At 37.9% G+C, this 12,585-nt stretch overlaps 1 protein-coding gene across 43 annotated transcripts in view; it reads right to left on the reverse strand.

Annotated features, from left to right (window-relative positions):
* The window catches only part of LEKR1 (leucine, glutamate and lysine rich 1), a 242,941-nt gene that overhangs the window by 222,690 nt on the left and 7,666 nt on the right, over nt 1-12,585 (reverse strand). For 4 of the 43 annotated variants that reach the window (XM_078353961.1, XM_078353963.1, XM_054246913.2 and 1 more), the window contains one exon: nt 8,985-9,046. The exons of the other annotated variants lie outside the window; for them this stretch is intronic. In XM_078353961.1, coding sequence (XP_078210087.1) covers nt 8,985-9,046 — 62 coding nt within the window. The remainder of the gene's footprint in view (nt 1-8,984; nt 9,047-12,585) is intronic. 43 annotated transcript variants of the gene reach the window in all.

A 12,585-nucleotide genomic window follows, 5' to 3' on the forward strand; every position in this document is an offset into this window, starting at 1 on the left:
AATTTATCCACCTGTTGTCTTTGTAATTACCAACTTTCAAATTAGGTCTCTTAGTGGATGTCCATCTTGTTAATTCCCAGAGCCAAAATGTGAGCAACCCACTGCACCGGCTAAAACAGTGGCGTCAAGATTCTTGGTGCTTTTCTGTCCGGGAGTCTCCCGTCTGGCTTCCCTCCTGAATCCCTTCTTCTATCAGCTCCAAACGTTGGCCAAAAGGGGAACCAGTCCCGTTTACTCTGCACCAAGAACTGCCACGCCAGGGCACCGGCAAAACCGCAGAGCCAGCTGCAAGAGTCATGCTGGTGACCTGTGGGGCTCTTCCACTAGGAATCTCCTGGTCATTGAGCAACAAGAATTCATCTGAAAGTGTGGTGTCCTTTCGTCCTCTGCGCTTTCACTGGGAGCTACAAGCCTGAGCTGCTAGTGGTTGGCCATCTTGGATCTCTCTCCAAAAATTTTTAATGCTATTAAATTTTAAATAATGTTCTGTAAGCAAAACTGCTAGAGAAAAAAATGTAGCCTGTAATCCCAGCACTTTGGGAGGCTGAGGCGGGTGGATCACGAGGTCAAGAGATCAAGACCATCCTGGGAACATGGTGAAACCCCATCTCTACTAAAAATACAAAAATAAAATTAGTTGGGCATGGTGGCGTGTGCCTGTAATCCCAGCTACTCAGGAGGCTGAAGCAGGAGAATTGCCTGAACCCAGGAGGCAGAGGTTGCAGTGAGCCGAGATCGCGCCATTACACTCCAGCCTGGGTAACAAGAGCAAAACTCCATCTCAAAAAAAAAAAAAAAAGAAAAAAATGTAATAACCCTTTCAAATTATTAGTGTCTATATGAGCTAATTACTTAGGACATTTTTGTGAAACTTGAGAAAATATGAAATACTGTAATTATGTTCCCAAATGAAGTAAGTAAAAGTTATCTGCTTTTTGTGAAATATAATTTGTGCTTCATTCTTATAACTTGGCGTTATATCATCTTCTTGTCTGAAAGGAAAATAATGACAGGCTGTCGTTCTTGACAAAAGGCCTATCATTAACAGGATGTTTTTGATTCTACAAGATGCACTTTGGAGGAGACATTAACAAATGCAGTATATTAAACAAACCATTTGAAAATAAATTATGAAACAAAATGCAGTGTTTATACTTTTAAAATTAGAGTTAATATAAAAATAATATAAAATTTTTAAAAAGGTTAAATTAGGCCTCAGATCCTTTTCAGAGCTCCTGTCTGTGCTTCAATTAGAAAAACTACTCAGTACCCTCTTACTGCCCAATTGTGGCATTCTCTACTCCAAAATTGTGCCTCCTGGCTAAGCATGGTGGCTTACACCTGTAATCCCAGTGCTTTGGGAGGCCGAGGTGGGTGGATTGCTCGAGCCCAGGACCAGCCTGGGCAACATGGTGAGACCTTATATCAACAAAACATTGAAAAAAAAATAGCCAGCTGTGGTGGTGTGCACCTGTATTCCCAGCTACTTGGGAGGCTGAGGTGGGAGGATTACTTGAGCCAGGAGGCAGAGGCTGCAGTGAGCAGAGATGGTGCCACTGCACTCCAGCCTGGGTAACAGAGGAAGACCTTGTTTCAAATAAATAATTAAATAAAATTGTGCCTCCTTCTCCCACCCATATCATGCATTTTGTGCTTAGACAAGGAGGAAATAAACTATTCTACAAAGGTAAGAGTGATAGCAGAATAAAATATTAATCCTTTAAGAGATTCTTCATTCAATAGGATGCCTTTAATCAAAACAATGAGTGTTTAATAAATTTCATTCAGATTAGGAGAAAATTTTTGAGATAGGACAGTGGATACTCCAAGCCAATTAGTCACACAGACCACCTAACTACTTCATAAAGCCATTAGGACCCTTCCTCATCATTAAGTTAACCTGCTTAATTACCAATTTAAAAATCAATTTGGTAAAGGGCACTTACAAGAAAACCTTACAGCTTTATTAGTAGTAAAAAACTCAGTGCTCTTCCCCTAAGGTTAGGAAAATGGCAAGGATATTCACCCTCACTGCACTTATTCAACATAGTGCTAGAATATCTAGCCAGAGCAATAACACAAGAAGAGAAAATAAAAGGCATACATACTAGAGGAAAAAACAAAACTCTCCCTAACTGAAACGGCATAATTATCTATACAGAAAATCCCAAAAAATTGACAATAAAACTAGAACTAGCAAGTTCAGCAAGGTTGAATGTTTCAAGATACAGAAAGAACAATCAATTTTATTTCTATATATACCCAGTAGGCACCAGGACATTGAAATTGAAAATACAATACCAAATATATATATATGTATATATATATTACAATTGCTCCAAAAAATTAAATACTCAGGTAGATATAACAAAATACATACAAGATTTGCGTGCTAAAAACTACAAAATGCTGATGAAATATATTGAAGATCTAAATAAATGGAGAGATATGCTGTGTTTATAATTTGGAAGATATAAAATAGCAAAGGTATCAATTCTCCCTAAATTGATATAATCCAATTTCTATCAAAATCTCAGCAAGACATTTTATATATAGAAAGAGTTATCTTCAAGTTTGTATGGAAAGCCAAAGGAATTAGAAGAGCTAAAATCATTCTGAAAAAGAAGAATAAAGTAGAGGGAACCATTACCTGATTTCGAGACATACTGTATTGCTACAGTAATCAAGATTGTATGGTATTGGCAGAAGGAAGGACACACAGATCAATGAAACAAAACAGAAAACCAAGAAATAGACCTCTATGAATATGCCAAACTGACTTTTGACAGAGGTACAAAAACAGTTCAATGAAAGAAAGACAGCCTTTTCAACAAATAGTGCTAGTTTCATTGGATATCCATATATTAAAAAAAAAAGAGGGCCGGGCACAGTGGCTCAAGCCTGTAATCCCAGCACTTTGGGAGGCTGAGGCGGGTGGATCACAAGGTCAAGAGATCGAGACCATTCAGGTCAACATGATGAAACCCCGTCTCTACTAAATATACAAAAAATTAGCTGGGCATGGTGCTGCATGCCTGTAATCCCAGCTACTCAGGAGGCTGAGGCAGGAGAATTGCCTGAACCTAGGAGGCGGAGGTTGTGGTGAGCCGAGATTGCGCCATTGCACTCCAGCCTGGGTAACAAGAGCGAAAAAAAAAAAAAAAAGGAACCTCAAACTAAACCTAACATATTCTACAGATAGGGACAAATATGTAAAATATAAATGTAGAAAAACTAGAAGAAATATTTTTAGAAAAAAATAGGAGCAAATGTTCAGGATCTAAACTGGAAAAGGTATCTTACATTTAATACCAAGAGCACAACTGCAAAAGTATGACTCATAAATGAAAAATCTGATAGCCTAAATTTCATCAAATTTAAAAACTTCTGATCTGCAAAAGACCTTGCTAAGAGGATAAAAAAATAAGGTACAGAACAGGAGAAAATATTTGAAAACCACATATCTTAGTAGAACCTAGATTATATAAAAAATTTCCAAAATTCATTGTGAAAAAAATCTAATTAGAAAATGGGCAAAAAGACTTGAAGAAACATTTCGCAGAAGACATTTCACATTTTACATATGCCAAATAAGCACATGAAAAGATATTCAATATCACTTCATTAGCCATTAGAAAAATGCAAATTAAAACTACAGTGGGATATCACTCACTACACATCACTGACAACATCAAATGCTGTAAAGATGTGGAGAAACTGGATCACTCATATACTGCAGGTAAAAAATGTAGAATGGTATGCCACTCTGGAAAACAGTTTAGTATTGTCTTTTAAAAAATAAACCTGTAGTTACCATATAACCTAGCAACCAAACCCTTGGGACATTTATCCCAGGAAAATGGAAATATATGTTCACATAAATGAATGTTTATAGCAGCTTTATATGTAGTTGCTGAAAACTGGGAAAAACCTGGATGCCCTTCAATAGGTAGGTAAATGGTTAAACAAACTGGTATATTCATACCATGGAATACTACTCAGCAATAAAAAGGAATAAACTATTGATTCATACAACTTAATGAACCTCCAGAAAAATTACAGATTGAAAAAAGCTAATCCCAAAAGATTATACACTACATGATTCCATTTATATAACATTCTTGACATAAAATAATTGGAGAGCAGATCAATGGTTGCTGGGGCCATGGACTGGAAGCAGGGAAGAGATAGGGGAAGGTAAGGTGAATGTATAGATATAAGGACAACATGAGGAATCTTTGTTGTGATGAAAGTATTCTGTATCTTGATTGCATCAATTATCAATATGCTGGTTATGACATTGTACTTTAGTTTTGCCAGATGTTACCACTACAGAAAGCTAGATGATGAACACATTGGATTTCTTGGTGTTATTTCTTACCCTGCATGTGAATCTATAATTATCTCAAAATAAGAAGTTTAATTTTAAAATAATAAAAACAGAAAAAATCAATCTGGGACTAAAATATCAGAGATTGATCAATAAAGATATTTTACTGAGCAATATCAGAAATGTTGGCTTTATACTATGTAAATTATAAATGATATACCTATGTCTATCTATATATACTTCCAAAGTATATTTCCTCCAATATCTGTTGTTCCAGTGGGAAACCTCGCCTTAGTAAACTCTTATGTCCTTTTATGGTCAGTCAGCAAAAGTATTTTTGACTGCAAATTGGCAAATTCAGACTTTTCAAGATTCATAGTAATATTTTGAAGAAAATGTTTTTTCTAATGAACTATCTTGGGTCACAATATTAAGTAAATAGTTTCTACAAAAATTATACAGCTTCCTATTCCCTTTGTCATAAGGTTTTAATAAAACTGCAATTGCTTAAAAATACATCGTACATAAACATGATCCCCACCCCCCGCCAAACACACACACACACACACAAACACACACACACACACCGCCCCCCCACAACTTTCCTAGGATGCTAGGTCTAACATTTCTATGACCATTTTCTTTTTCCTTTTCTTCCACTTCAGCTCTAGACAAGATCTGAACCTAGCCACAGTGGCCCAAAATAACCTGGAAAATTAAGTTTATTTTTTCTGGCAATGACAATCTGTGCTTGGAAATATAAAACTGTTATTCTGAATATATTTCAAAGTTCCAAAGTACTAAAATTACTTTACTGAAGCAGGACAAAATGAGCTGTTACTGCTGGGGAAAGGGATTGTTATCCCAGAAAGAACAGTGCACTCTCTAGCCCTTGTCTCACTACTTCTGATTTGCAAAATAAACAACTCTTGGTCTCTTTATTTTGCTTTTGTGTCCTGTGGTAATGAAGATTTCCTGAAGCTAAAATCCTATTACAAATATTCATTTTGTCACCATTTAACCAAAAGATCAGTTCACTTTCGGCAAACTAACTGATTTTTCTACTAGTTTGTTGCTGTTGTTTTGAATTCCACATATGTCCCCTAGCAAAAACAGCAAAAGGAAAATTATTCATTGCTCTTTTCTAAAAAGAAATGTCCATATGTCTCTAAAATGGATTGACATTCATGAGTGAAAGAGATATACAATTATAGTATTACTTTGCTTATCTTTAAGTGTTGTTTTGGTCTTAAATGGTGGCATTAAAATCCTAAACCCAGAACAGTACTATAATTTCAAGTGTATTCTGTTTCAGAATACTTGACAAAAATGCTAGTAAGGCTGCTGGTTATCTGAGGTCAGGGACAGATAGGAGTCAGCTCAGCCTGGAGAGAGAACAGATTTAGAGATATGGTCTCAGTACATACACAAGTAAACTGTAGAGTACAGCAGTAGAAAAAAAGAGCCAAATGTAATTTTGCTGTCTAGCCCATGGGCCACTTTTCCATTTTCTGCCACTTAAGAAAATGGAAATCTGCAAGTATACTATGCTCAGTCAGAAACTGTGATAAAAAAGCAAAAAGACTTGGACATGAGAGTCAAAGATTATCTTATTCCTTCTTCCCTAAAATTCCCTGAGGAGATGATACTAGGGGAAGACAGTTTAACAATCTTAGCCTTCTAATCAGGCAATGGATTCTCTAACTGTAGCTCATTATCATCATCATTCTTCTCTATATTTTCTCTTTGGTAGCCTTCTCCCCCACTACCTTTACATTTTTTGCAACTTTCCTTTTTCTTTTACTACTCATTTTAGTATTAATAATACAGTGTAGCATAGTCATTTTCACATTCTAATTTACCAACCATGTATTTCCATATCACATAGCAAAAATACAAAAAGAAAAAAATTGGAAAGCTTCTCATCTTCTCTTCCCTGATTTCTACACTGACCTTCCTTGCCTATACACAGGGGGAAAAAAAAAAAAGGAAACAGCAGGGACTTCTCTAGAAAGAGAAGCCAGCATAAAAAGTAACATAAAAAGTTAACAGAACAAGAAAGAAAGAAAAAGCCTTTGAAAGACCTGTCACTGCACACTGATCCACCCACCTCAAGTCCTTTTTTTCTTTAATAAAGAAATTGAGCTATTTCCAAGCCATTATGAAAAAAGCCTTTGTTTCCTTCATCTTAAAATAAGATAGCTCTAATCTAAACAACTCCTGTTACCACTATAAGCTATATATCTAATCAGCAGTCCCCATCCTTTTTGGCACCAGAGACCGGTTTCATGGAAGACAATTTTTCCATGTACTGGGGGAATGAGGATGATGTGGGGATGAATGTTCCACTTCGGATCATCAGACATTAGTTAGATCCTCATAAGGAGCACACAACCTAGAACCCTTGCATGTATAGTTCCTGCTCCTATGAGAATCTAGTGCTGCTGATCTGACAGAAGGCAGAGCTCAGGGGTAATGCTTGCTGGCTTGCCATTTACCTCCTGCTGTGCAGCCCAGTACCTAACAGGCTACAGACTGGTACCGGTCAATGGCCAAAAGTTTGGGGACCCCTGATTTTTCTGTCTAATATTATTCTCTATAGAATAATACATGCAAGCTGGTTAAATAGATACATTGCCCAATCACTATGAAATTAAGTTAAATTACAGACAATCTAGATATAGGTAAGAAGTTATATAACACAAATACTTATTCTAAAAGATGGTGCTTTTATAGGCTTTGGGATGCATATACATATTTTGTCCCAGCACCCTAAACAGGGACTGGCACATAATAGGCATAATAAATACTTGTTGTATAAATGTATATAACTTATACAAAGTTGCACTTTACATTCTAAACATTGGGCAGGACCAAGTCCACAACTAGCACACTTGTCCAAGACCTTCAGCAGCTGAGCTTCTCCTGGTGTCCCCACTTCTCTGCACTGCCTGGATAGCTGCCTGTCATTCTTGCTTTAGACTCTAACTGTAGATTTATTAACTGCTTGGTTTTAGTATTTTTTAAAGAATTTACTTGTAAATTACCTCAAACATGAGAGAAAACCCTCTATAACTCTCATAAAAACCTTATCAAAATAAACACATATTTTATGTTTTCAAAACACTTAAGTTGTTAAACATTCCCTAACTTGGCCAACTTTTCTCACCAGAAAGCTTCTGTTCATTTGGCCTAGGACGCATTACCCACTGCCTATGGAAATACTAGGCCTTCAAGTGCAAACTCCAATTTCACCTCCAGCATCAAGCTCCTGCTTTGGCCATCCCACCATGCAGGGATTCCTCTTTCTACTTTATTCATTCTCATAGCAGATACTATCTTATATGGCACTAAATCAATACACTGCCTTGTAGAGCTATTTTTTTTCATGCCATTATATATCCTCTGCCTGAGAGGTGATTATGGTCTGAAGTAGAGCTATTGTTTCTTGTAGATTTTGTTTGTTTTGCTTTGTTTCTTTTAATTTCTACCACACCTAGGCTAGTACAAGAAAGGAATTTAGTTCAGGGCAAGAGGAAGGATATTTCATGTCTTCAAACATATACAAGCACCATTTTTCAAGCGAACACAGCACAGCTGAGGCCTTTCTGTGCTTACTATTTTACACCTAACTTAAAAGGTGAAGATAATTGAATATAATGACTTAAAAGATCTTTTGGTCAGGCACAGAGGCTCACGCCTGTAATCCCAGCACTTTGGGAGGCCGAGGCAGGTGGATCACGAGGTCAGGAGATGGAGACCATCCCGGTCAACATGGTGAAACCCTGTCTCTACTAAATACAAAAAATTAGCTGGGCATGGCGGTGCTTGCCTGTAGTTCCAGCTATGTAGGAGGCTGAGGCAGGGGAATCACTTGACCTGGGAGGCAGGTATTGCATTGAGCCGAGATCACACCACTGCACTCCAGCCTAGGTGACAGAGTGAGACTCTGTCTCAAAAAAAAAAAAAAAGATCCTTTAAGGTAAATGGACTTCTCTTCCAGTTCCTGCTAGGTTACAGCTTACATCAATCTGAAGGGAAGGTAGCAACAGTAAGCATCAAGTTAAATCAATGGCATGATTAATGTTAACAGGCAGCCCAAAAGAACATGCACAACGGACAAAAGCATATCCAACAGTCGACTGTAAATTTTAATCAAAATGTAAAAGATTGGTTCTTAATAATTAACTGTAAATTTACTGAAAAGCCTGAAAGATTAATGATACTTAAGGTTTAAGGTTATAAACTCACAATTTAAGTCAATCTTTTTCAAAGAGAGATTTTTAAAATTATACTATTAACAATGTATGGATTGCCAAGCTAAATATGGGAGAAATGCTTTGTCTTGAGTACATTTGTGAACTAAAAGGGAAGAGAATAGCATAAAAACTAAAGAACTGACTGCCAATCAGATGAAATGAGTTGATATCCATATCCTTGAACAATATGGATAGTAGGGGTGCCAACCTCCCCTCCACATAGTTGAAAATCCATCTACAACTTCTGACTCGCCAAAAATGTAACTACTAATCACCTACTGTTGACAGGAAGCCTTGCTGACAATATAAACATTCAATTAATGCATATTTTATAAAGTAAACTAGAGAAAAGAAAATGTCATTAAGAAAATCATCATAAGAGAAAATACATTTACTCTTCATTAAATGGAAGTGGATCATCATAAATGTCTTCATCCTCATCTTCACATTGTGCAGCCTAAGGAGGAAGAGGAAGAGGAGGGGTTGGTGTTGCTGTCTCAGGCATGACAGAAATGGAGAAAGTGGATGGGGAGGCAGAAAAGACTGGCACACTTGGAGTAACTTTGAGGAAATATGTCATAATTTCTGTCAAAATCTTTTGCTTTTTCATTTCTCTAAAAATGTTTCCATATGGTGCCAATCCTACTCTAATGTTTCCTTTAGTGTCAGTGCCCATATCATAGAAATAATCATGTTATAAAAGAAGTCAGAAGCAGTCTTGAATAACTGAAACCTTTCTGCCATATTATCTAGTGTCAATTTATTTTCTGGCACTGCTTCTACTATGTCTTCTTTCTTATTGCCTATACTGATTCAGAAAAAAATTATCTCCATGTTGTCCTCCGCTAACTCCTCTTGTGTGGTGTCTATTAGCTCCTGAATTTCTCCAAGATTTGTATCTTGAAACTCTTCACCTCTGACCTTTTTGCCATATCCACAATCTCTTTCATAATTTCCTTGACTGGCTCCATTGTAAATCCTATGAAATCATGCACAACATCTGGACAGTTTTCTCTAGAAGGAATCTGTTTTAGCCTTGGTGACTTTCATGGCTTTTTCTATAACAATGACGGCATCTTCAATGGTGTGATCTTTCAAGACTTTCAAGATATTCTACCAGGGTTCTCTTCCATAGCATTGACAGCCCCTTCCATGGAGTAATGTCAAGGTTCTTCCTGACTTCAGGGACAAAGCATTGATGGAATCAGTGGAGAAAAAGCATTCTCCCTGTCCAAGTCTTTGTGTTGTACAATCAAAAGACTGATGGCTGATGTTTATCTTTTCCCATCAAGGCTGGAGATTAGCAGTTTTATAGATAAGGGCAGTCCTGATCATAAACCTGACTACATTTGCACAAAACAATAGAGTGAGCCTATCCCTTCCTTCTTTAAATCCTGGTGCTCACATCTCTTCCTCAACAATGTATTTTTTGTCACTTTTTTCCAGAATAGGGCACTTCTGTTTGCATTCAAAACCTGTTTAGGAGATTGATTTGAGTAATAACTCCATCTTCTGTGTGGCATGGCCATCTTGTTTCCATTAAACTTTTTCTCTACTGCAATGCCATGGTCTCAGAGGCTTGATTTCATCTGTCTGGCAGCCAGGAAGAACCCATTGAGCTATTATAAATTTGGGGGTTCTGGTATCTGCCTTTGTGGGTACCTGCCTGCAGTTTGTCAGCCCCTACCAGTATGACGGAACTGGAGGTGAGCTCTGGCAGCTGCTTATTTCTCTGGAACTGAAGGCCATGTCTGGTGCTGTCCTTAGCCAGTGAAGTGCTGTTGGCCCATAGTACTTGGGCCTAATTGGAGTGGAGAAAGACATCCTTCCTAGAAAGACATCTTTAAACTGGTCTCGTGAGTACTCTAAACATAGCCAATACCTTATTCCTTCTCCCAATTGGTTTGGCTCCATTGGAGTTCTTGGTTCTGCTCCTTCAACGGTGTCGGTTTGGCTCCTTTGCAGGTATTAGCTGGCTCTCTCAAAATAGTAGGAAGAATCTGGGTTTGAAGAGACTTCTCAGTTAGAGAATAAGAGGTAAGTCTGGAAGAATTACTCCTGGAAATGTTTGGTTAGGAATCTTGGTTTGGAAGGCCTTTTTGTCTGTCTTTATCTCATTGTATGTATTTGTATATATGGAGAGAATTCCCTAAATAAATTGCTGATGAAAGTCCAGGAGGCTCTACTAGTTTGTCTGGTTGGTCACATTCTGTGAGCCATGAAGAAAGTTCAACAGGCCTAACTCAGGGTGACTATCCACTCTTCCATGTTGTTCAGAGTTCACCCGTTGAAACTCCACGTTGGAAACCATCCCACCCCACTTTGAGTAGATCAAAGACAACACGGGCCAACAGAGGCAAGTTTAAACCTTGCCAGGTCAGTACTTGGATGCTAAGTGGGGTGACTGGTGTCTGTGTTTTGTCATGTGTATTTTCCTCTGCCTGGAATAAAAAATGTCATTTTGGTTCCCCCATGTAGCGTGACTACATCTTGCAAAACTGAGAGGCTTTTGACTATGACTCCGTGAACCTGGAAACCTGGCATACTGGCAAAAGAGTAAGAATTTGCTGGCCTCCCTCTGTGCAAACTGTTTTGAGTCAATGGTAAAAATCACTGTCTCCTTTGCAAGGTCTGATTAATGGGAAAAAGAATTCATGTGATAGTCTGAGGTTATAGCAAATCTGGTGTACTTTGTGCTATGAATATTCATATTGTTTGACTGCTTTCCTCCCAGTTTTTATCTTTATGTGTCTTCTGTCACGGACAGGGCACCATAGGACAGAATAAGGGCCTAGGATCCCTATAAGCCCACTGCTCAAGCTGGCCCTGTAGGCTGGTCAGCTACGAACTTTACTGCGGGTCCCTGAAACAAAAACTGGATGAGGTTTCACTCTCATCTTGTTTTGTCCTTGGGAGCTTGACTTTATGACCATGTAGAGGGACACTCTCAGTCTCTACCATCCAAAAGGCAGGAATTTTGGGGTTCATGTCAGGCAGCACTGAGAGGACCGGGTATCTGAGATGAGTCAGCACATTCTTCATCCCAAATGTGTCAAGCCTTTGGGTGAGTTTTGTCTTTAAAGATCCCATTTCTACTGGGCTTTTGTTATCTTTTGTTATCTTAAGCCCATTTCTCACTTCTCCATCCTGAATTCTTGGGGACCATGGAAATGTCTCCTCTATTCCCTAAGAGTATCTCTTGCTTATATGATAAAATCCTGGAACATTATCTGGGCTTTTAAAAGACTCAGATTACGTCACTATTGAAATTGAGTATACCATTTTTTTAAAGGAATTTTAGAAATCTTTTATTCTCCACAATTAAAAAAAAGTTTTTAGAAAGGATGAATAATGTCATAAGTAGCTTCAGGAAATTCTCTTGAGCAGCTACAATCCTTTGCAAGCTTGAAAATGACTGTCCCAGACTCCTCTGGGAAGAGCAGTGGCAGCTGCCCTATGCTATAGCTCAGTAGCTAAGGTTTTATTTACCCTTTTACAGCAGCAGTCTGGGTTCAATAGCTGGCTTTGAGAATGAGTCCTTTCTGGTTGGATACTTGCGGTACTTTTGCCATTTTTTTATTCTTTTCTTCTCCATGGACAGCTTCTGCTTTCCTGTCTTGAATTTTCTCTGAGCTTCCTTGGGGGCTATTCTAGATACTGTAAAAATGCTTGCCATCTCTTTGGAGATACCACATGCATCCATGGATAAGTCACAAGCTTAGTTATAGACTTCCTGGCTTCACTTAGGAGAAGACATTGAGGGGAAAAAAGCTTCAAAGCTAGAGGCTGTTTGTCAGAGCATAGTAATAATAGATTTAAAAGAATTTAACAAAGCTCCATGGTTAAAAGTTGGCTTAATTAAAAGTTGATAATCCACACTATACATATATTTTATGCTTTTTCTCTTCTTGGATTTTGTTTTATGAGAAAAATGATTTTTTTCTTCTTGGTTGGCTGAATTGTTTCTCCATTTACTTCTTTTTGCCATCCTCAATG

The sequence above is a fragment of the Callithrix jacchus genome, chromosome 17 (genome assembly GCF_049354715.1).
Source record: "Callithrix jacchus isolate 240 chromosome 17, calJac240_pri, whole genome shotgun sequence".
Taxonomy (NCBI): domain Eukaryota; kingdom Metazoa; phylum Chordata; class Mammalia; order Primates; family Cebidae; genus Callithrix; species Callithrix jacchus.